Below are 26339 nucleotides of genomic sequence, written 5' to 3'. Positions count from 1 at the left end.
AGAGAAATACAGACTATTATCCATTTTGATGTTGCAGTGGAACCCTTTTTACAGATTAAATATTATGTTATGAACTTCGTTCTCTTTACTTGAGTTAATGGATGATATTACAACTATTTCATATATTGAAGTTGGAATAATTTAAAATTACAGTAAGAACCTAAAAAATGATAGATTTTAGCTATTTTAAAGTGCTCACAGGATAGTTACTTGTTTTCTTTGTTTAGATCAGTGACATAATTTTAAAATTTGGAGTATGATACTCATGGGCTAGATGTAGACTTATGAGAGTCTTATTTAGCATCTCTTCCAACTTGGCAAAGATAGGTTCCCTTCTTTATCACATGTAGCTCAAGAATGATGGGTGAATGAAAGATCTACTTTGTTTTTGGAGAAGTTACCTCCAAATTCCCAGAAATTGATTTGACAGTTGATCTGTTGGTAGAGGGAATGAGACCTGCATATTTTTTATTTACCCTTTTACCATTTGGGTTCTGATCTTAGGTTTTTTTCCTCTTCTCAGCATTTGTTGGATTAAACCAAATTATCTTTCCCCTCGGTTGTACTATTTTAAGGAATTCTTAGAAATATTTCTATTACATACAAACCGTAAGTTGAATGTGCGCTTAATCTAGACAACATTTCTAGTATTAAAACATTTATGATGTAACCCATAAGGAATATTTGAGAAAATTCACTACAAAGTATAGCGCTTGTTAAGACACACACACACACACACACACACACACACACACACAGTCACACACACATACACTCTCTCTCTCTCTCTCTCTCTTTCACTCACTCCCCCCTCCAGTTTTCCTCCTCATTCGCCTAAACTGCCGTGCTTGTTTTTACATATAGTGTATTTCCCATGTACCAGCACACTTGATCAGAGACACTTGCTGCTGCTAGATGTTTTATTCTGTGTGTTCTTTGTACCTTACAGTAAAAGAATCTGTCACAAATTATTGTGGCTCACTGCTTTAGAAACTGAGAAAAAAGGGAGGTTAGATTGACATCTGTGACTGAATAATGATGACCAGCCTTTTGGCTCTCCTTGAGCCACAAAGCTAGCACTGCCTTTAGAGTGGAAAAAGAAGTAAGAAGAAAGGGGAGGGATGAAAGAGAGTTACAAATCTGTGGTCCCGGAGATGTATTACTGTTGGGCCAGTTGTCTGCGTGGTATGATAATCCATTTTGATCTTCTCTGTCTTAATTGTCTGCTAAAGACAAATGGGCAGTAAAAGTTCATCAGTTTCATCTTTTTGCTTCTCGTTTAGAAGCAGAATAAATGATCCATCACCACAGAAGTAGCCTTTCTTTCTGACACGGAAGTAATGCAGACCCAACACGTTTTATTAAAATGTTTTCCCCTCATTATTTCGCTCCTCTCAGCTCTGATAGATCTTACTGTTTCATAAAAAATGTAATCTGAAATGTAAATAAGGGTCTTGATTCAGAAGGAAGAAGTAATGAGCAGCCTGAGCCACATCTTAGGACTCTTGATTGTAATTACTGACAAAGTGATTTCTCTGTGCCCCATTTTTTTTCTTCCTTAAGTTGTCTGTGATACCCTCAGACCGCAACGACATCTACGGTTTAAAACCATTAAATCACTGTAGCACTCAATATTTCATTTAAAATCTGGTAAGCCTGCTATCTTTAAACCTGCAAGTATAGGCTTTGTTAATTTCTAAAAGACATGCAATGCCTGTATTTTTGAAAATAGAGAAACAAACCAAAAAGGCAAAAGCGCAAGGGCTTTTCAGAGTACACATTATTTATTCATCTCCTTTTGTTTAATGCTTAGCTAGTTTAAATACTAAAACATCCACATTCATAGGGTGCTGACTTGAATCCTGCATTTAAAAAAAATCTAACAACTTACATAAGAAATTTTAAAAATGGTGTGTCCTTCAGGGTTAAGCATAGTATAAAGTAGTCTAAAAATTATTTTTGGGGGGGATGGTGAAGATTCAAAATTACAGATGTAATTTTTAAGTTACTTTGGTTTTGGTAGCTTAAGCCAGGTTCTTTTCAGTCTCTCACTACAAGTTTAGAGAATGAAGTTCTTAATAAAACCTGTACAATAGAAAATTTTTATAAAAACAGAATCACAACAAGATTTTTTTTTTCATTTCTGGAAATGCTTCTCAAAGATATCAGCATGTCAATCTAGCATTAAAAATAAAATACAGAACATGAATATCTTTTTCTGCTGGAAATAGCCTGTAGTTAATTAAGTAGATTTATAATTATTCTGTTTACTGTATTCATTCATAATTATGGAAGTAATTGGTAAAACTTTACTCATTGTGATTAGTGCAGTTTTAATGAATACTAATTGAATTAAGGGAGAAAAGGATAGTTAAATTAACATGTTAGCAAATTATGGTCACCATTCTCATCAAAATCCCATCTTTGGTTTCAAAATATTATATGATTTTTCAGATTAAAAAGAGCCTTTAGTAACATGTACTGTGGGATAATTTGGAGTAAAGCTATGGTAACCTATCAGAGAGAAGATTTCCATAAATAGCCTTGTAATATGTCAAGTATAATAGGCATTACACATACCATTTTAAAACATATTAGTTATAATACGATTACCTCTTGTACTAAAACATGTAGAATTAATAATTTGTTCTCACAATTGCACTTTTTATAGCCTGTTTGTTCCAAGAGTGGTGCTTAGGGGTGAATGTACTAGAAGTTGCTTCTCCAGTGCGCTCATGTATATTTTGGTGAAATATAGCCAGTGTCTTAGAGCTCTTTGAATAGAGGTCTGAGCACACGTACTTACCCTATATATATAGTTTGCTGTTTAGTGTTGCAGGTAATTTTTCTTTCCACTGGCACTGAAACAGAGGTTATAATGAAACCAACAATCTTTATGCATTTATAGAAACTATAAAAATTTTATGGAAATCTTTATATAGAAACTAACAGTGTTGCTTGTACAAGCTCTATAGGCAATGTAGAAACATGGTACATTGGGAAAAATGAAAAGGTACCCTTTCTTTTATGGTTTTATATGGTCTGTGTGATTTTAAAATTTCACTATAGGCAGTTAAGCAAATTATAAAAACATACATCACCTATATACTAAAAAGGAACAAAAATATGTTGCATAACTTAGGCTAATTGTGATGGAAATTGGCATTTGTGAGTTGCATGTAATTGCTTAAATATGGAGTTTTCATCTGTTCATACTTCAGGTATGCGCTAAAGAAAACATTTCCTAAGCTCACAATTATTCATAGTTTAACCTATGTAAATGGATTGGAAGATTCTGATTAGAAAGACAACAGAGATAATATTTAATCAAGACTTGCTGCTTGTGTGTTGCTGATTGCCTTGTTCTTTTGGTGAGCTCCTGTGTTTGAAAACTTTAACGTTATTTTCTTCTAAATCTCGATAAGTCAGAGACTAAACATTTCTCTTCAAAACTTGTTCATGCCCTGATTTATTGAAAGAAAACTATCTAATAAGAAAATTACAGGTAAAATCCACAGAATTTAGTCCTAAATTCTCTGTTACTGTGAAAGGAAATCTCACACTGACATTGTATAATATGGCATACATGTGTAATATTCACACAAAATTTAAAACAAATGATAAAACTTGATTTTTTTCATTGTTATTAGGCAGAGAACCATAAGCAGTAGTGTACCTAGTTTGTATAAAATGTGACATTGATTCCAGAAAGATTCCGCTAGTCTTTCTATAGTGACTTGTCTAAGCTGTAGAACCTTCAGGTTGGAATTGAGACTTTGGGTTTGTGGTCCTTTGGGCCTTGCGTTCACCAAGCTCACAGAGAATGGAATCAGACCTGGGTGTATCCCATTTCTCTTAGAAACTTTTGAGCTTTCTTTTTTTTTTTTCCCTCATTCTTCTCCAAAGTGTGGGTGCTGTCATGCTTCTAATCTGCTCATATAAACTGCTCAGATCTGATCCACTATAAATGGTGAGGTCACGTTTGGTCCTGGAAACTTTGACACCATATACGTGGAACAGAATTTATCGATTTATTTGAATCTGATTGAGAGGATTTACTTATAAAAGGGTCAAGTGGATCACACTTTGAAATGGCTCTACAACCTGACCTTAAAAAGACTAACTTATAAGTGGCTGCATTTTCTGATTTTTTTCCCCCTTTGTGTCTATTTTTGGTGGCAGAAACTGTCTGGGAGAGTAGATTTGATTTTATGCATTAATTGAATGAGTGTAATGTACACTGATAAGTGTGGTGTCTGCAGAATATGAGCCAGGCACCCTACTAGGTAAAGAAGAGGAGAGAAGAAGTAGATTCTACCCTTCCCCTGAAGGACCTTACTGTCTAGTAGGCTACAAGGGTAATACACGTTCAGGTCATTTTGTTGGTTTGTAGAACAGTGGCATGACCAGAAATTGGGGATGTCTCTAAAAACTAAGACCTTTGGGTAGTGATAGCACCATGTAATCACATTCCTAAGATTTCTTGTCCTTGGTTATGAAGCTGTAGAAGGTAGTAGAGTTAACAAGAGTGGTACAGAGAAACCCAAGTGGGAAAGTCTTGAAGCTACCTTTAAAGAAGATCATCTTTTAGGTTTGTTTTAGATGTGCTTTTTCTAAGAGTCACTGTTGATTTTTGGATTTTTCCACCTCTTGCTCAAAAAGGTCAGTTTCCATATTTCTTAGTTACTTGGCAGTCTGGGATTGTAGATAGAAACATAATTTTCTCATCCACAGATATAAACTGTCAATCTCTTCAGACCCTAGGAGCTGATTGTTTAGCATAATAGCACCAAAGCACCCTGCTGATGCAGCTTTCTTTAAGAAGTGCATCAGTATCCACAAATGCCATAAAATATAGCCATTTGGGTGGACCACATTACAGATTTTGAAAAGATTCATTGATAGAATGCAGATGTATAAATGCATCCCAGATTAAACATCTGCTTCCTTGTATATGTTTAAAAGTGTCCTGTTCTTGATGATTGGCTTGGTTTTAATGTTTTTTCAAGTATAGGTTCATGGATGGTTAAACAGTAATCCTAAAAAATCTGTCACGTGTTGCTTCTTATTTCTCCCTGTGTTGTTACAAGTCAAATTTATCACCTTGGACAAATGTCAAAATTCATGCTTTTTAAAGTGCTGAAGAAAAACCACCTTGTATGTAAGGGCTGCTCTTCTACCATATCTATATCATGAATCTCCTCCTCCCCCCGCCCCCATTTCCAGAAAAGGGTGAATTTAAGAATGGGGTAGGGTTGGACTGGCTTCTTAATGAAAACTATATTTCAAAACCTTAAACATTTAGCTAAACTCAGTTGAAAAATTGATACATTTTCTGACTTAAGTCTTTTCTTTTAAGTTGAAGATTTCTTCCCAATTTGGTCACTCCCCAGCTGTTACAGTTATATAGAAGGAACTCATTAAAAAGACAAATTCTGTTTGAGCTATTCTTTCTGAAAGCACGCCAAGCTATGCAGCTATGTTGTACTACTACTTACTTGAATCTAACGCTAGGAAATGGTAATTATGCAATCCTTACTTACACATTCTTATTAGAAGTGTTCTCCTGGTTTTATTCTGGCTCCAAAAAAGCTCCACTAGATTTTAGACATCTGTGAATACTTTTGGATGGTCTTGTTTCTTGTGAGTTACTCAATGGTTATAACTAAGTGGACTGTGGCTGTTTTTGAGCACCATAGTCTGAGTCTTAACTTTAGTCTCATGTAACCAGTGTCTGTTCACCGGGCAAGTCTGTAGTCATTAAGTCTTGTTCATTATCCCTCCTAGGTTGCTCCCCAGTCTGCTCTTTCCCTCTGCATTCAACTCTTAGCTTCTCTCCTGTGGACTCTTCCTAATGGCCTACAACCCAATGACTTTTTAAACACTTCCCCTCTATAAGATGGCCAGAGATAGCTTTCTAAAACCTATTTCAAATCACACCATTTCTCTTTAGTCAAAACTCTTGCTGGTTCCCTGGTGCCTTCAGGATTGACTCCAAATTTCTTAAAAGTTGGATTTCAGGCCCTTCACAGTCTGACCTTGACTCAACCTCCAGCCTGGTTTCCTACCATTTTTCACTTTATAAGCAGACATAGAACACCTCACCATTTCCCAGCATGGTTTGCTTTCTCCCACCTTTGTTTTTGCCCAAGCTGTTTTTATGGTTGAGATCCTTCCTCAAGCTTCCTCCTGCTCCCCAGGTATACTTCTGTTCAGCATTAATTGCCCTACTTATATCACTTCCTCTGTGAAACAGGTCCTGACTAAATTAGTCACTCTATCTCAGCACTTGGAGAGCACTTGGAACATTACCTCCTTACATTGTATTATTTGTCTGTCCGTCTGAACTCTTCAGGTATAGGAATGACTATAGCCAGTTAAGTTAGAAGCTGTTCTCAGCAGCGAGGATAAATTACGGGCCAGTGAATAATTGTGAATATGAAGTACGTAATACACAGATATAATTGCTAAGGAGTTCAGATTCCAGAAAGCAGAGTACAGAGGCATGAATGACAGTGGTGATGAAGAGCATGGACTTTGGAGCCAGACTGCTTGGGTTTGAATCCCAACTCTGTCATTTACTGGACTATGTCTTTGGGATTTCATTTCCACATCTGTAAATTCTAGAGATGATCATAGGAAAGACCTCCTAGGGCCTTTGTGGGGGTTAAGTGATGTGAAATGTGTAAGAGTGCTCAGAATTATACCTGGCATCTAATAACCAATAATTATATAGTGCCTCCCCTGTCTAGGGACAGATTTAAAGTAGGAGGGTAACCCGGGTTGGGTGCTTTTGTTTTGTTGGGTATTAGGGTTATGTGTGATAACCTTTGCCTCCAGAATTTGGCAGATCCTAAGAATTCTGGAAAACCTTTCCTTTCTAAGCCCATGCCGTTCCAGAGCAAAATTTAGAGAAGTCACAAAAGGAAGAGAGAGTACTTTGTCAAGTAAAGATGAAGAGATATAATCAGAAACAGTTCCTGAGTATGTTCGAAAATGTACTGAAAATATGGAAACTCTTTAAATGGTGATGAAGGGGTTTCAAATAACTAATTATTTTTAATTTATTTCAGTTGTAAAATCTGTATATTGAGACTTTGCATGTTCAAAACCTCAGAAATTTAGTAATGTGTCCCACTGTCCTTGTAAATTAGCCCTTTTGGTCACGTATAGTGCTTTATACTCTTGTGTTAGCTTTTTTTTTTAAATACTTATATGCAGTAGAGTTAACAGTCCTGTGGCTACCGTAATTGCAAACTGTCTAACTTTGGTCAGTTTCAGATTTCAAATGTGAAATAGGATGAAACCCAGACTGTGGACTAGTCTGTATTGTGTGTACATGTGTATATAGCAGGTGGGGGTTGGTGGGTAGAAATGAAAAGGTATTTATAAATTAAGATGGTCTTTTAAAGAGCGTTGAGCTTAACAAAGTTCATTTACTTATATATCAACCTTGTGAAATATGTGATATATTGTTTTATGTTGCTTTTATTCCTGGAATATTCTTATCCAGCAGTTTGTCTAGTAAATATTCATCTCTCAAAAGTCAGGTCACATGTCACCACCTCTGACGGGTCTTTCACATCCCCTCGGTAGCACTCATTGTACCTTCCTTTTTCCTTGCCCATTCTTCTGTCAGAAAACTGAAAACACTTTATTGCATGTAGTTTTTTATGTATCCTTTCCCTCCCCCAGGCAGGAGGTCAGGGATTCTTGCTTGCTTTGTGTCCATATCTCTAGCACCTGGTACTATGTATGGATATTAGTAGGCCAGATATTTGATATGTAATAATCAATGATTATTTGAATAGCATTCACACTGTGATCTCTGGGCTCAGAATTTGAATGAGGTAGGACAAACCAAGACATATATTTATTAAATCCTATCTTACCTAGCAGAGGCTTTTAAGATTCTTGCATTTGAATGTATTTCAAACATGATGCCTCTTTAGTAACATCTGATTTTAGAAGTGTAAACTGTAAATTGTTGAGAACATTATTTTTATCAGAGAACTCTTCCAACCTTCCAGATACTTATCATTTCTAGAGATCTAAACTGCTGGTAAATTGAGAAGTATTTCTGAATTTCTAAAATATATGTTATAATAAACAGATTTAATGGCAGCTAAAATCTTTGCATTATTCATGTCTCACTTATTTCTTAACAATTATCATCCCTCCTATAAATTTTAAGTGTTTTCTTTCTTCTTCTTCTTCTTCTTCTTTTTTTTTTTTTGTATGTTTGGCCTAAAGAAAAGTAGAAAGTAAGTATCCCCATGTTATAGAAGATCTGGCTTTGGAAAGGTCCCTTTGGGCAAAGGCTTTACTTTTTCAGCCTCATTTTTTTTTCACCTTTAAAACAGGAAGTAATACTAATTTTGTAGAACTGGCAGGAGAAGTGGGCGTGATGTATACACAATACCCGAATTAGTCAAGTTCAGTAAATGTTTTCTGATGTAGCATGAGGAAAATGAAGCAAAGAAAAGATATTGCTGTTTCCATGTAATTCATGATGTGTCTGGTATTGCATTAAGTACTAGAATGTAGGTGAGTCTTTAATGTGGATAAAGAGCCTGGAGTCAAGTGATAAAAACTTTCCTAACATCACTCCCCAATTTCCCATCACAAGGCAGATAGAACAGTATTTGTTCTTTCAGTACCCTCCAGATAAGCCATGGTTTTCCCTCTAAGATTCTGAGGACCATAGCATCCAATCTAGGACACTTTGAAGAGTGAAACGGGCACCATGATTACACAGAAACAATGAGCAAACCAGGGTGCCTGGGCAAGCTGGCACATGAGGCTCCCCTAACCTAAGACCCTGTGACAACACAAACCTTGCACTCCACTGCTGCAGTTGGAAAGTGAGGTGGGAGAGAGGCAGTAGCTTCATTCAGCATGGAGGGCGACCACTGCAAAGTTGTAGCTGTATGAGTGTTTGTAACTGTGGAGACAGAATCCTAATCAAGTAGGAACCAAGAATGAGACTCTCTCATTTGTAGTCAACAAAGCAGCAGTCTGAGGATTGTGGGAAGAGCTTAAGCTCCAGGGATAGATGAACTTGGGTTTGAATGTTAGCTTTTCCATTCACTGTCTTCTTCCAGTTAAGCAAGTTACTTCACTGCTTTACCTGAAACTAATTTTACTCCACTTTTAAGGTTCAGTTCACGCATAAGAGGTTGATAATCTTTATAATACATAAGATTACTGGCAGGATCGTTGAGCATATGTAAAACTTCTAGCACAGAACATGGCACGTATTAGCTGCTTTGTCAGTCTCCTTCTGCTTGTCACTTTACCCCCTCCAGAGAGCAGATGACCATTGGTATATGAGGAACATAATGAAGCCTGAATCAGAAGAAGCTTATGTAGGTAATTAGATACTTTAAATTATATACATAATTCTTATGTTTATTAGGCATAAATAGTAAATTTTTGACAGAAATGGCTGATACCACATTTATACAAACTTTAAGAGTTTCTTCCATTCCTTTCATTTTCTATATCAAGAATAAATATTGGAGGGCGCCTGGGTGGCTCAGTTGGTTAAGCGACTGCCTTCGGCTCAGGTCATGATCCTGGAGTCCCTGGATCGAGTCCCGCATCGGGCTCCCTGCTCAGCAAGGAGCCTGCTTCTCCCTCTGACCCTCCCCCCTCTCATGTGCTCTCTCTCATTCTCTCTGTCTCAAATAAATAAATAAAATCTTTAAAAAAAAAAAAAAAAAAAAAAGAATAAATATTGGAGCACCTGGCTGGCTCAGTTGGTAGAGATGTGACTCTTGGTTGTGAGTTCAAGCCCCACACTGGGCATGGAGCCTACTTAAAAAAAAAAAAAAAGAATAAATGCTGTTTCTATGATAAATTCAGGTCTCCTTTGGCCCATGTGGTCTCACTGTTTCCTATGAAGATTAAATAAGAAAACCTGTAGACTCTTAGCATGGTGCTTGGCAATAGTAAGTGCTCAGTTAGTGCTATTTTTTTTTGCTTCTAAATCTCCAGATTATCATCCAGCCATTTTTCAGCACCATTATTGACTGGATGTTTCCTCTGTGCTGGGTACTCTACTAGACACTGGCCGTGGATATAATCCCCACCATTCTTAACTCAGTCAAGTGTGAAAGATAGGTCTGTAAATAAATATATTCAATCCATTTTTCACATTTTAACATCTCTGAAATTGGAATGCATCTTACAGTTGATGATATATTCGTAGCATTTTTTCCCCTAGTAGTACTGAAAAATAATAGTCTTATAACCAGTGCCTTCTTAAATGCAATGATACATAACAGATTACTGCAGTAAAAAGTCATGCTTTCTTTGTATACAGGAAAATGGACTTTGGGATCTCGGAAGAAATACCAGATTATTAGGAGTATGTTCTGAAGAGAGATTTAAGCAGATTCTGTTCAAATTTGTTACACTTCCTTTGTTGTTCTCTTCAACCATAATCCCTTTCCATGCTGTTGGGTTATTACTGAGGCTCCTGTATGAGATTCCTCTTCCTTCTCCAAGGAATCGGAGGCCTGACAGGTACCCAGTTGTGTGTCTTTACCCTCCTGTGGAAATGTAGGGTCCTGAGATTATGGTCAGTTTAATGCTAGGAATGATAGCAGGATTGGCATGGGAGCTTAGGTGAAGAGCTCACTGAGAATAGCCTCTGAACCCTTTGCAATCTGGAAGACTTGGGGTTTATGGCAAAGTTAGAAAGTGACGTAAAGGACTCAAACCCTGCTAGTGACTTCAGTGTGCTAGAATAAAGTCCAGGCTCCTTAACAAATAAGGCCTGTCATGATTTGGCCCCTGCCACCCTATCCAACCTGATCTTTTTTTTTTTTTTTTTAAGATTTTTAAAAAGTTTATTTGACAGAGTGAGCGAGAGAGCACAAGCAGGGGGAGCAGCAGAGGGAGAGGGAGAAGCAGGCTCCCTGCTGAGTAGGGAGCCCGATGCCGGACTCGATCCTAGGACCCTGGGATCATGACCTGAGCCGAAGGCAGACGCTTAACCAACTGAGCCACCCAGGCACCCCCCAACCTCCTCCTCTTGCACTCCTCCGCTTCAGCATGCCAGGCTGATTTCAGTTCTTTGAATGTGCCAAAGGTTTTTGTTCAGTGGCTCTTGCTCATGCTCTTACTTTTTTTTGGCCTTTCTCTCCCTATTCCTCTTCCAGTCTTTGACTGGTGAACCCTTACTCATTCTCAAAGACTGAGCTCAACATGCCACTTCTTGAGATGTCTCTCGTGACCCTCCCATCTAATTTCAGGCCCCCATCATTCTGTCAGAGCACTCTCTTCTTTCACAGCTCCTATGACAGTCGAATTCTACATTCATGTATTCATTTGTAAAGCATCCGTCTTTCTAACTAGAGCAGAAGAAGCTCCATGCAGACAGGGCCTGTAGCACATTGGTTCTAAAATGTTATCTTGCTTAGGGAAATATATCCATTTCCTTTTCTAAGATGACTGAAATACGCTTCATTCCAGGGGCTCCCTTCTGTCTACTTTCTTATTTATTAACTTTTGGGAAGCTTTTAAGCAATCAGGAGGTTTTCTTCACAGTTATTTTAAAATTCAACAACCAATTGGCAGATACTTGAATCTAAGTCCCACAAATTGATCATCTCTCCCCCAGCAAGTAATAGTGGTTGTCTGAGCTCCTTTCTTGTTTTGATGGGGTGAAAGAGCTTAACGAGCAACAGTGTTCCAGGAACCTAGATGATGCATCTGGATTTTCAACACGCTAAGCTTGAAATACTTAGGGGACACGAGGCAAAAATGTCCAAAAGGCGGTTGGAATAGAGCCTGGTGTTAGACATAATCTAGAAGTGAAGATTTGAATTTGAGACCTTTACATTATGATAATTAAAATTAAGGTGTAAAGAGGAGAATGCAAAGTGAGAAGGAGGAAGAGAAAATCCTGGGAAACACACTTCAGGGGAAGATGTTGAAAGAAGGGCCAGAAATTGAATAGTGAGAAGGCCCTTCTGTGTTCTACATTGAACAGAACATTGGGTACGTAACATGTGTTGTTGGTGTGAGTGGTGAGTAAAGCACTAGGAAAGGCTCTCTTCTCTTTTAATACTTTTTATGATATTATGAACAAAATAACTCTATATTGAAGAGCTGTCAGTGATCCAAAGAGCATCAATATATTTATCTGTTAAGAAAACCCCTGAGCCTTACCTGTGATAGTAGTGAACTGTTAAGAAGGAGTGGTTTCTCTGAAGAGTTTATGCCACAAAACAGTTGTGAATTTTGAGTGGTTGAAATATGTTTGATTTGTAATTCTTTGTTTGTTTTTCGTATTTTAAATAATTTTCCAAAAAGAGAGCTTTTTTTTTTTTTTAAAGATTTTATTTATTTATTCATGAGAGACAGAGAGAGATAGAGGCAGAGGGAGAAGCAGGCTCCCAAGGAGCAGGGAGCCCGATGCGGGACTCGATCCCAGGACCCTGGGATCATGACCTGAGCCGAAGGCAGATGCTTCACTGACTGAGCCACCCAGGCGCCCTAGAGAACATGTTTGTATGCAGTAGACAATTAGCCATTTAGCGATAACCATGTGTGAACTGTTGGCTCACCATAGAGCCAGTATGATTGGCATGGTCATTTTACCTTTCAGAAATTTCTGAATTTGAGTCTTGGTGAGTTTGGGTTATGTTGTATGATGAGGCTCCTTGACACTCGAGATCAGGGACTGGCAAACTATTGTCAACTGGCCAAGTATTGCCTAGTGGTGGTTTATGTGTGGCCTTTGAGCTAAGGTGGTTTTTACCTTTATGAAGAGTTATTTAAAAAAAACAAAACAACAACCCAGAAGAATCTGTGACAAAGTCCGTAAGTGTCCGGCAAAGCCTAAAATATTTACTGTCTGGCCCTTTAGAGAAAAAGTTTGCTGACTCCTTCTTTAGTGTGCAAGTTCTAAGTGAAACGAACCAAAAATTCCATAGGAAGCCTCACATTGTTCCAGAATGTCTTGCATGTCATTATGCTTTTCTTTTAAATAGTGACTTAGCTGTTCAGTTATGAGAACATATTTTCGTTACTGCCTTGTGTGACTTGATAGTGTGGTCAGAAGGTAGAAGGCTTTCAGGACTGTATCTCATAGAGTAGTTCTGGAAAGTGTTGACATCTATTCTGATACTATTGTTGTGTTTATGGTTTATCCCGGCCTCAGGTACACATTGGCATGTACATGTTAGAGCAAGGTATGTAAAGTGAAATAAAACGTATATGTGGAGTTGAGTTACTTTCTTTGTTTATATTTTGCTGGTCCTCTGAAGAGACACTTTCTAGTTGCCAAAGAATGAAATCCTTGAGTATTAGATTTTGGAAAATGATTTAAATTGTATAATTTCTTAAAATTTCAGTACTGTTTCGTATCACCTGCCTTCTGTCTTTACAATGAGATGTCACTGATCTGTTCTGAGTATAAATTTCCTCAGTTCTTGAGTCCTCCTGATACCGTTTTATTAGAATCTGCAAGTTGTGGGGAAATAAAAGTTGACTTGAAACCGTTCTGTAATTGGAGATGACTGATTAGACAGTGGGGCCCTGTCTAATCAATTGCTAAATAATTCTCTCTCAAAAGCAGATTTGAGATTTACATTTTGATCTTCATAGTCTGTTCCCAGTGTTTGTTGATGGCGTCTGACATCTCCTGCCACTGGATAAATAAAGCCCATTATTTCCTTTTCAACATTTTAAGCGATTACTCTCATACAAGAGCTGAGAAGCAGAAGGTTAGATATATTATCAAACTATGATCCTGTCTATCCGAGGAAGCTGGGAACCTTGATTAATATGCCTTGTTAACTGATGATTTCAGTTCCATACTGGTAGTGCTAGAATAATTTGTGTAAACCAAGCAGTACAGATTCCTTATTTTAGCACTAAGACTTACAAAGGCTTCTTTTAGCAGCCTTTAATTTTGTACTTATGTACGTGACATAGCCTGTGGCTGTGATAGCTACTGTGAATCTCCAGTTGTTTGGGGATGAAAGGAGGAGGCAGCTGGAAACTCGGTAGCTACATCTAGCTGTCTACCTAGAGAAGGCCTTGATTTCAAGTTTATCTAAACAAGCTCGACTAATCCCAACTATCTAGGGGGATCCACTGTCAAAACAAGCAGCGTGGCCCTGAGGCAAACACAGCTATACAGAAATGAAGGCTGGGGCTTCCAATACTCCGATGACTGCATACTGGAGGCTTTTTTTCCCCCCTGAAAGAGGGTAAGAGAGGTAGAATTTGCATAATGCCTTTTCATTGGAAACTTTTGGAAGGCTGACAGACCTCCAGCTTATAGATCTGTAGCCACAATACAGAGTCTATAGGAGAATCCTTGAATGACCTAACCATATTGAAAGAAAATATAAAAGCGTCCAAGTATAGCCAAGTGAGAGAGGGAAAGAGGCTGATGCATTGTCTAACATCTGCTGTACTTCTCGTTAGTTTTGTTCTTTGCTATTCTGTGTGGACTTTGGAGAAGCCTAAGACAGCCTAACATGAATCCTATAATCTTCCTTCTGAATATTTATGTAGTGTGCCAGCTTCTAAGCTGTCCTTTGCGTTTTCCTACTTCCCCCTCATTTTCATGCTCTCAAATGAGGCCAACATTTCAAAAGCTAAATAAATGTTTGTGAATGTTTATAAAAGATTTGCATAAATTTGTCCTTGTCTGACAAAGATCACTTTTTTCTTATGCCAGTTCTGAAAAAAATTTTTTTAAGGTTTTGGTGCTTGTCTTGACAACAAAGTCCTGCATCCCAGAACAATGATTGCTGATTAAGTGGGTATGCAATTGTGACTGAATAGGCTTTCAAGATACTGGGTAAAAAGGCCTATCATCTGAAGGCTGAATTATAGAATTTAGAAAATGTTATCAGAAGTACACATTTAAATCTATTTTTTGGTACCATATCATTAGGTAAGACAAAGAGTTCTTACAAGTTAAAAGTATAACCACCCACGGTTTTAAAAATTCTTCTGTATAAATTTTAATAATCAGAATGTTTCAGTAACTCAGAATATCACTTTTCTTTCCTGTGGTTGAACATATTTAAAAATAATTTTTTGACCTGTAGGCACTCTTTGGAAACTGTAAGTCTACCAGTTGTACGTATTAATATGGTTACTGGGGTGGTGATCAGGAAATAAACCAGGCACTCCTTCGAGACCTCTGAATGCACAGTCATACCTTGAGAAAATCTAAACTACATGAAATATGTGTTAGGGCTTAATTATAGCACACACACACACACACACACACACACAGCCCAGACACTTGTGCCACCGACGTGTTTGCTGAATTCATTTATCTTTTAAAATTAGAATGGATTTTGTGGGGTGGCAGGGGATGTTGTGGGTAGAGGTGCTAATTCAGTTCAGAGATATTCAAAGATTGGCAGGAGAGAGAGGTAACAGCCAGTTCTGTTAGTCCTTTGGTTGTATTGGTTTAGAGGCTTAAGTTGTCATTAAGGCACAAACTAGAGCCACTTCTCTGACACAGTTTTTATCACATCTGCTAGGCTTGTGTCCCAAGAGGAGACGTGGAGAGCAGTGAATTCAGCATGGGCCCATTATCGAGTGCTTTTTCGTGTGTTGTAAAAGGAGTGAGACCTCAGGGAGGCTTGGAGCCTCCTCCCGTGTAATGTCCAAGTCAGATTTGAAGGACTGGTGGCAGGAAAGCTTTGGCCTTTGGGTGTGAATTCTAAGAAATAGAGGCACAATTAAGTTTAAAAAATTCAAGGAGTTTGAGCTTGATAATGAAAGATTTTTTTTTTCTAGACTAATGTGAGCAGAAAAGTTGCCCATCTGTGCACATTTTTGTGTGCATTTAAAATATTTAAAAGCTGACAGCTTTTAATATGCTTACAAAATACAATTTCTATCAGTGCTCTTTTTTTTTTTTTTTTTTTTCCTTAAATAGTATCTTCCTGAGGGCAAGTTGCTTCTTCAGTGAAATCATGTTTGCATTTTTACTGTTGGGACCCTATTCCTTTGGTATGTGCTGACTTGTGTTTCCCCTCCCCCATTTCCCCCAATCTTTCTTCCTTTTAGGTATATCGATAATATAAATGTTCAGATAACAGGACTTAAAATGTTTAAGGAAATGAACCAGGCAAAATATTTTACAGTAATAATATTAAGTCCAAGGAATTCTATTACTGATGCCACCAAATGCTAATTGTAAGAGATTCTAACCAAATCATTTGTTCATTTTGTAAGGATTTGAAACAAGTGTCAAGAAGTATATTGACCTTAAAAATAGAGCTCTCTCATTTTCACCTCTTTGCCATAAGCTTTCACATTAATAAAATGAAATCTCAGAATAGAGGATGTGATAATACTGTAATTTGGGAATGACTTTAAGTAATTTTGTTTGAAGATATGGAGGGATACAAAAGGAAAAAGTGATTTAAAAATTTTTTTCTACAAGATCCACAATTTTTAACTTTGGACTTCAAAGGTCATGAAGATCTATACTTAAAAAATAGTTTTAGAGGTGACTCTTCAGCTGTTGTAGACATTCCACCAATGTACTTAATTTAGATATAAAATGTAGATACAAAATTTATATGATACATGTTATAGAATATGATGAATTTCTATACTTTTTTGTAATTTTATCTTTGAATTACAACATTGAATGTGTATATTAGGCATTATACAAATTAGCATAATGATAACATACATGACTCAAAATTAACATTTGTAAGGGGGAAAAAAAGTAAACTGGGTGTAAATATTGAAATATACCAAAGAAAGGAAACAGATTCTGTAGCATTTGAGCAGCATTATTAGAAATTTGACCCAGCTTTTATGTTTAGGTGTTGAAAGGCCTTTCTGTAAAATCCCTTATTCAAAGATTTTTCTCACTGGAAATTTTTTTTTTGAGTTTGGCTGTAACTATAATATGGATCTTGGATTTAATTTGACATTTATAGAGAAAGAGAAAAAATTGTGTTTCCTGTTTTCATATTTAGAAATTTCTGATCAACATTCTTGAACTTGGTGCTAATTAAGCTCCTAAAAACTTCTTACCATTCTGTTTTACCCTTCTTAATCATAAGCATTAAAACCTCTGGTAGCTTTCACTCAGAGTCCCTGGTTTTAACTTGAAACGGCTTAGGGTAGAAATTTTGTTAGCTTTTTGTGTGTTTGGATTTTGTGTGTGTGTTCTGTTTTTAACTTTCAACTTGAGTTTTAAGATCATCAATCAAAGGCTTTTCTTTCAAATCAGTGGCACTGATCTCAATTGCAGGACTTAGACGGTCAGCATTTCCCTCATGCTATTAAAAAAAATTTAAGCATTGAAATAGAGTATTCTAGGAATTTGTGCTCCGCTGATCTTTTCATCACACATCTACATTTTGAAATGAACAAATAAATTAGATATAAAAAAACTCAGGAAATGTTCTCCCACTGTTTCCCCGTTTCTCCCTCCTTCACTCTTTTTGGACAAAGGTAAATTATCGACTGCTGTACTAGCTTTCAGCAAGCTACAAAGTGACTGATTATAGCTCTCTGTATTTTAGAATACATTCATTTACTCAGGCTATCTCTTTCCTTTATTTAAATGTTTTCCTGCAAACATTTTCTTTTTCCTTTTGAACTATTGAAAATGTGTCTCATCTCCCAACATTCTATAACCCCAGTGGACATTATAATCAGCCTGTGCTTTTGTCTTTCAGATGGCACTTATTTGTGGGGTGGTATGTCTGTGTCTGTCGGTTGTTTTCATCTGCTGAATACAACTAATTTTTGTTTATGGGTTTCAACGAAGCAGTGAAAACAAAGTATTGACATCCAAACTGATGGCTGTGGCAGGATCTTGTACACCTCCCTACCCACACCCCAAATTTAGAGCAAATTGGTTTAGCCTTGTTATTAATCTGTTAGCTGCATCAAATTGAGTCTTTGAAGTTTTGCTTCCAGATAGGATTCTATGATGGATAATATTATAAATTTAAAACTTTACCAGGTTTTTAAGAGAACGCCTTAGTTTCAGCAGAACAAAATCCACTTTCTCCAGATTGGGGCAAGTCCCCTTGATGGGCCTTCTGACCAGAGGAGAATTCACATTGGATGAAATGAATCCAAAGGAGACTGAAGTGAATCTTGAGTTCATTTCTGATTTTCATTTGCAAGTGAATCCAGTGTTAGGTGTGTGGATTTCATGTTTGGTTCAAACTCTGAGGCTTGGTATCACCTTGTGGGCAGAGCTTTGTAGATGTTGTTGCTTTTCTACTACCCTGTGCAATCTGCTGTTTGATATATGCATGACTGAAAGGTTTGTGCAACTGTCTATCCTCCACGCATCCCCCCACCCCCTCTGCTCTTATTTCTTCCCACATGAAGTATCGTTGATTTTGTTAGGAAGAAAAGCCCTTTTAGAAATTGCCTATTTCATAAATTGTCTAGTGACACAAGGGGTTGAATGCTGAATTCTTGTCTCATTTATTTTGAAAACTTTGCGACTGAACTCACCTTAATCAATGAGCTCAATGTTGTCTCCAATAAGTTATGTGTTGGATATATTGATTGGGAAGGATTTTAGAAAACCCGTCTGGGGTTTATAATGTCAGCAGTGTTTTGATTATGAAAAGAGTTGGAACCTGGGGACATGGAACCAGGTGGCGAATGTCCTAAAGCCAGTGGTGACATGGTGGACTGGTTCCCTCCTGGGATCTAGTTCATGCCCTGCACTTTAACTGTGGTGACTGGCTACTATAGATTCACTTTTTTGCTCATTAAAATGTTAAAAAATCAAACTGTACATAAAAAGATTTGTGAAAATATGAACTTGGGAATTGATCTGGATAGCTGGCACAATTTTCCCCACCCCCTGCCTTAGCAATGAGGTCATTTACATTTCATCAGCCGTACTGCATCTTGAAGATCTGATTTATGTGGCAGTAGTTGAGGTTGTACTGAGGCTGGTTGTCTGAAAAAGCTTGTGTAGGCAAGAGGAAGAGGGGAGAAAACAGAAAATTACCATTTACAAAGAAAGTTCCCTAGCCAGAGACACAGATCCTAGTGAGAAAAAAGGGGTTGCTAACTGCTTAGTGACTTTTTCCAGTAAAGTTAATATTGAAAGACACTCTGCCATAAATATAATGCTCAAATTATATTTAAATCAGGGTTTTGAAGTCCCCTCTCTTGGGGAGTGGTGCTTTTCCTCTTCAGGTAATTGTGTTTTTCTTTGGAAATAGAGGATAAGGTGGTTAAATGTGTATATTTAGGCAAAAATCAGTATTAAGAAAATTGGTTTGTTTCAGCAGGTTTTATTTAGAAGACACCTTGCTTGTTTTTCCCTGTCTTCCGCTGATAAAACTAAGAAGATTTTTCAGTTCTGATTGAGATAATGTGTGAACATGCCTAACACAGAGTAGATGTTCATTTCTGTTTTCTCCTCTGACAGCACACCACTGGCTTGTTTGACTTAAATTGGAATATCAAGCTCTTGTAATATCACAAACATGAAGAAACATATTGTAAGGCACAAACATGTGCCTACATTTGCCTATATTCCCCTCTCTCCTCCCCTCCTCCTGCCCCATTGCTTAATTAGACTTATCACTGCTTTCTTGGGTAAGAGGAAAGCTCTTGGGAGGTGGGCTATACCCAGCCTACATTGGGTATTTTGATATTTGTTCTAATATTATCTGACAGACAAGTTCACGGTTGGTTATTACTCTTGACATTAGAAAGTGGTAAGTAGTTTCTATATTGTAGTGAGTAATAAGTTGGGCATATTAGATTCCTTTGACTCTGCTGTAGAGCACAATGCTTCCTCGGAGCCATGGGGGTCCTTTCTTTCAAAAATCTTGAGGCCTTTTGGCAGCTCCACTCCAGCATAGAGTAGAGAAGCACTTCTGCACCTGTCACTTCTGAGGGTAAAGGATGACTGTCTTTGTAGCTGATGTTGGCAGTGAGTGAGCACTGGGTACTGAGTTTTAAAGGATGCTCTGTACATATACTGAAGTCAGGAGATGCTTTGTGGTATCTGAAACCTGATGGTGTGAAAGGAAATTTGTAAGGAATTTTTTTTTTTTTTTTGCATGTAAATTGTAAGAGTTTGGTGCATGTGGGTTAGAATATGTTTTAGACTGCAGACATTAAAATGATTTCTATGACCTTTTTCCCAATATTTGCCTGATACTAACATTATGCACTGAGAAATGGCTCATTTTTTCTGATTCTTGATAAGCTTTTGCAATTTATTTAAACATAATTAGTTTTTAAACAATCTATACGGATTTCTGGATGCCGCATTATGGAATTAGCTGATGTATCAATAATGCCTCATAGAATGTGCTGAAGTTTTGTTATCTGCTTTTTTTCATTTTTTTAGTTTCCTCTGCCTTTACTCTTTCGTAGCATGCCTTAACAGTGCTGTGATATACATAGTACCAGTCCAAGATGATATTAAAAAATAGGATATGCTCAATTGAATTATGTAGGCGGAACATGCTCTGGCAGAGCAAGTCAATGTGCTTTCTGCTTCATTGAGTGGGTTATTAGATTGATGTGGTTTATTTCTTGAATGATAGAACTGGTTTTAAAAATAAATGAAGCGAGAAGCATCAATTCAGTTAGCATTGATAATTCATTATTATTGGTTAGAAAAGTGCTACATTTGTAAACTGATCTATAATTTATCACTTGGATTAGGATTTGCAATGGGCAGGTTTGTTTTAATTTGAACCAGCTTCTCAATGACTGAACAATGTGTTCTTCATTTTGTCTTGAAGTTGGGATTTTAAATAGTTAAAAAGCAAATCAAATGCATGAAAGGAATACTTTTTTAAAATTTATAATGTTGGTCTGTGAACTTATGATAAGCACCAACTGTGGGCTGTCCAAGTCTGCAGTTAAATTAAGTCAAGCTAGAGAAAATTTTATGAAGGAAGTAATAAGTAATTACTTGTATATGTGTTTAGCTATGTGTATATATGCCGTGTACGTGGAAATGTGTCTCTTGGGAAAAGTCTCACACACACACACACACACACACACACGCACACACACGCACCCACTGTGTATTGTGTCTCATATAGTGGTGTTCTTAATGCAAGAAGCTTCTCTCTTATGAAGAAGTCTTTGAAATGTTGCTCTGCTTTTTGTTTCCTTTTTGTACACTTCCCCTGAATAATGCATTTGGTCTTATTACCTACATATTTGTAAAAAGATATTTAATCTGGTAGTTTGCTTTGGATTTTCACAAATTACAAGCAGGTAAGTGTTCCCACTTATAATGACACTTACTGAAAATAATGCATACTTAAAATTATTATTGTTTGATTACAAAATAAATTTATGCCAGAGATGGCAACTTCTTTATAAAGTAAGAAAATGAAGTTTTAAACTCTAAAAAAAATGTAGTTGACAACATTCAGAGACAATTATCTTCATGTTGGCTTTCTATTCTGCTTGTGATTTGGCCTATTGATGTAGGGAAGCGTTGTCTAATCCCGGCCCCCTCTGTTCCTAGGTAACAGGCAAAAACGGTGCCAGCAACAGCGGCCCTGCCAGGCCAAACCCATGTGGCTCAGTGTTATTCACTCTGATCCATATGGTCAGGCTGGAGATGGTCCCTGGAGGGGTGTTAACACTCAGCAACCCAACCGCCTCCCTCCCTTCAGAGCTTTCCTGCACGGCCCCTGCTGCTTGCCCATGTGTGATTCTTGATTAATTTTTCATTTTTAATGAAGTTTGATCATGTTTATTATTTCTCATGATTGACTGCCTGTACTCCTCCCATGTAATTGATAAAGCCCATATTTCTTCATCTGTCTCCTCTTTCTTTAGGGTAAAGTTGCTAGACTGTGTGCCGTGCTTAATGCTAGATTTATTGGTCCCATTAGATGTATAAATTATCTCTCTTTCTCTCCACAGGAAGTTCTACAGACTTTGACCAAGTTTTGTTTCCCCTTCTATGTGGACAGGTAGTGTCAGATTTTCAAACTTTACTAGAAAAAAAAGTGTCAATAAACCTGCTATGGAAAATAAAAACCATACCATTCTTAACATTCCGTCTGTTTAACCAAGATTTAAAACGTCTATGTTTGAAGGGGAGTTGCAGTATTCTCCTTTCCTGGGGATTTTATTGACACTATCAAAAAGTTTAAAGCTTGGAGCTTTGCATTGGTTGGTCTTTGAGGTGTATTTCGCATGACATTAAATTTTTGATTTTGGTTATCAGACTTGAACCGTGATTAAGAATGGTTGGTATTTATTCCAATGCTATTTCATTTTTATTTAAGTATGAACATATTTAAGTAATGTTGCATTATTCCATGGCCTTATGAGTATTATATGGACTTCGTTTTTCTTTGATTCAACGTAAAATTTAAATTACCACAGGCCTATCTTGTTTAAAGGTGTTCAGCTATTTAAAAGACATGTTGCTTAATAGTGTCTTGCATTTTAGGTGTCTAAGAATGGTATCTCTGGGGAACTAAGCATTTTCTATAGGTTCTATACAAAAATATAAAATCATCTGAAATTTCCTTAGATTTTGCATTATGGTAAGCTCTTGGAAAGGTATCCATATAAGAACTCCAAGATAGTTAAAATAGTCTGGCGGATTAAAACAAACAAACAAACAAACACTGGTTAATGGTAACAATTTTGGAAGAGCTTTTTTTCCCTTTTTAAACTATATAAAAACTAACAATACTAATAAAATGTCAAAACAGTCCTCTTAATCTTATTTTCAAGAAATGTCTACTGTGTGTTTCATTACATTTTAAGCATTATTTTTGCAGTCATTTGTCCACTTGATTGTTTACTCTTTTTAATTTTCTCTTAGAGAATTGAACTATGCACTGTGCCTACGTTATGTCTTAAAAAGTCCACTCTTAGTGACAGTTTTTAGAATATATCATAAGTAATAACTGCCATAATATGTTCTAAGAAAGCTGTAAAATGGCCCATCTTCAGGAACAGTCTATCTTGTATTTTAGTGTACCCAAACCTGGCAGGCCTGAAGGATTTTAGTGGTTTTGAGTGCACGTGGTAGTGTGCTGCTTGGTCTTTTCTACACTTCTGTAGGAGCGGTGTCCTGCTTTGTTTGGCAGAAACCTAAAAATGGTGTGAGATGAGAATTGGTAGCCAAAGGAGTTTAAAAGAGTACTAAAAAGCAAAAAGAGTACTAAAAAGCAGCACTGGAATGTTGCCAACCACTTATAATCTCTGTTTTCCCTGGTTCTAACATGTTATTTTTAAGCCAATCAGCCATTGTAGTATTTCCAGACTTGCGCCTTTTTAAATCCTGGTACCAGGGTTGTTTTAGTAGTTAACGGGTTGATGCTCAAAACAGAATAGCCTTAATTTTAAGAGGGTCAGTCTTTGTAATGAGAGTCCTCTTGTCTCTTCTTTATCCTGTTCCTTCTAAAAATAGCAAGGAAGTAGGGTTTTGTGTAGAGACGTTTAATGCAAACTTCACATTTATATGTATGAATTAGCGATGCATGAAATTTCCTCCAGTCACTTATAAAATGTATTACAAATTATGGCAAGGGCATATTTATATAAATTAATAAAGCTGAAATGTTTTTTAAAATGTGGTTAGGTATCTAACAAAGAAAAACAAAAAATACATTTTTACATGACTTCTTGTAAGAGTGGTGATCTGTTTTGGATAGGTATTCCTTAATTAACTTTGTAAACTAATATTGAAAGAAATGCACAATGAGATTAAATCCACCCCAACACACACACACCCCTCTCTTCCTCTCACACCAACCACACTGCTCTACTTACCTGTCTGGGTGATTACATTCTTAAATGGAAAAAAAGCAGAGTCCCTAAATAATTCTAAAATCTTTTTTGTCACCAGTGGCCTGATGCATTTTTGTTGTTAGAAGAATATTTTTCTTCTAAAAACACTTCTCTCTAGATCACCCTCCCCTAATCATGTTTCTCATATTTTTTCACGAAACGATTTGGGACAGAGATGTCCCTTTATGGATCTATTTTAATCCTTGCCTTGTACAGTGGTTCTTTCTTACATTTCATTATATTCCCACCCTATAGGTGTCGGTAACTTTTATTGATACCAAAAAAAACACCAAACTCCACTTTGAGGACTATATTTTTTCTCTTCTCTTCCCTACTTCTAACCTTTGCAGAGTTGCATGTAGAAGAGATAATAATAATGGAGTTTACTTACAATAAACACAAAGGTTTTAATGTTACTATTTTTTTTTTATTACTTTGCAGTTAGCACGGTCAAATGGCTATGCCCAGAGTCTGAGGCCCACAGAGCCCCCCAGATGTATTTTTGATATTGTTTGCCTTAAAAAATATGTCAGCATGGGAGATGAGTAATGCCCTAGGTGATTACGTTCAAAAAAGAAAGCTTCCTAATCTTTTCAGTATCTGTGCTTTTCTACCCCAAGGAACAGTATGTACAACTTTCTGACATTTCTAGTCTATATCAAGAGTGGGATTTTCACAGACATCATCAAATCACCCGTTAACATTGACATCTTACTGTCTCTTTTGTTGTTTTAAGATTTTTCTTTCTGAAACTAGGACTTACGAAACATAATAATGCCAGTAGCTCTTCAAAAGAAAGTGCTTTCTCATGTATCACCTCATTTTATCCTCCTATCCTAAGAGATGAGACCAGGTGCTGTTATCTTCATTTGAAAAAAATCTAAGCTGCAGAGAAATTAGAATTTGCCCTAGATCCCCTTAGGTTGCTAGCACAACGTAGATGTCCATCCCCCAAATGAATGAATACATTTTTCTGTAGAACATCTTGTGGGAAGATGAGTCACCAAATAGAGCAGAAAGAAGGAAATTTATATTTGAGTTCCTAATTGATTCTAGTCAGCGTGCTGGCCATTTTCACATTAGTACTTCATTTGTTTTTCCCTACAACTCTAAAAGATAGATGATGGTGGTAGCTCTTTTACAAAAGAGCAAAGGAAGGTTCCAAATGTGTAGCATTATGTTGGGTGTTATGGAAATGGTATTAGACTTGGAGTTCTGTCCTCCATGTGTTTCTCAGTCTAGTTCAGGAGGTATTATAAGTACACGTTAAACAGTATCTCTCCAAAAGGACAGTGAGGTTAGGGAAGACTGCGATGGTCAGAGAAAACTTTCACAGTGGGGGAGACTTGTGTTGAGTCTGCAAGGACCATAAGAAGCGGGTAAGTGGAAGGGAGAGCCTAACACCCCATATGTGCTGAAGAGCAAAGCAGAGGAGAAACCATGAGTGAGCCTAGAGATTGTTCAGCCCAAGCAGATGGAGCCTGCTGGGGAGAGGGTGACATGTACCGTGATAGCTTGGGCTCTGGCTACAGGAGGCCTTGAAAATGTGTGCAAATAAGACGAAATTCATCTGGTTCAAATGTCCCATTTTACAGAAGGGAAACCAAGATTTGTAGAGGTGAAATGATTTGCTTATGGTCACAACTAAGTAATAACAGAGCTGGGAAAGAAACACATACCCTTATTCCCAGTGCAGAATCAATCAATCCTTCCTTCCTCCCTCCCTTCCTTCCTTCCTCCCTCCCTCCCTTCCTTCCTTCCTTCCTTCCTGATTTATTTGTCAGAGAGAGAGAGCGCACGCACACGCACAAGCAGGGGGAGTGGCAGGCAGAGGGGGAAACAGGCTCCCCGATGAGCAAGGAGCCTGATGCTGGACTCGATCCCAGGACCCCGGGATCATGACCTGAGCCGAAGGCAGATGCTTAACCCACTGAGCCACCCAGGTGTCCCTATAGTGCAGAGTTATTTCTACCTTACGTTGTCCTTGAAGCTCTTGGTGGAGAGGAGTCTTGAAATGACAGTGCTGAGAGATCCCTGTTTATCACTCTCAAAAACTTATCCTTATTGATGAAAGCTGTTTCTTAAAAAAAAAAAAGAAAAGAAAAAGGATTTGTATCCCATTTTGTACCGTGGTGCTACTCGCTTGCACGTGGTAGCTGGCAGCCTGCTTCCGCCAGAGCACTCGAGACTCACTGGAGAATGGAAAAGCTCTTCCTCCCCAGCTTTGTGCTTATCCTCTTTCGGAACCCAGTGAGTCGGCTATCATTTAGTTGCTCTGTAAATCATCCGGTATCCCAGTACGCACAAATGACATGAGCACAAAATGAAATGACATAATCTTTTAAGGGTCAAAGGAAGGGGTAGTTCAGTGATTTAGGATGTAACCACAGATGCAGATGTGATTCACACGCCATTTACCGTTTTATTTTGTCCGTTATGTGCCAGGCGCTGTGCTGTGTTCTCCTCCCGCTCTAAAAATTTACACATTCGCAACTTACCACTACCGTAATGCCATATACGGGGAAACGGACTCAGAGGGGTTCAGTAACTTGCCC

General features: G+C 37.5%; 1 protein-coding gene across 4 annotated transcripts in view; it reads left to right on the top strand.

Annotated features, from left to right (window-relative positions):
• The window catches only part of DENND1A (DENN domain containing 1A), a 498746-nt gene that overhangs the window by 132258 nt on the left and 340149 nt on the right, over positions 1 to 26339 (top strand). For all 4 annotated transcript variants that reach the window (XM_032418251.1, XM_032418250.1, XM_032418252.1 and 1 more), the window contains one exon: positions 21898 to 21947. In XM_032418251.1, coding sequence (XP_032274142.1) covers positions 21898 to 21947 — 50 coding nt within the window. The remainder of the gene's footprint in view (positions 1 to 21897; positions 21948 to 26339) is intronic.

The sequence above is a fragment of the Phoca vitulina genome, unplaced genomic scaffold (genome assembly GCF_004348235.1).
Source record: "Phoca vitulina isolate PV1807 unplaced genomic scaffold, GSC_HSeal_1.0 scaffold21, whole genome shotgun sequence".
NCBI classification, from domain to species: Eukaryota; Metazoa; Chordata; class Mammalia; order Carnivora; family Phocidae; genus Phoca; species Phoca vitulina.
The sequence above is the reverse complement of the archived record's forward strand: the minus strand, read 5'-3'. Positions and strand labels throughout refer to the sequence as shown.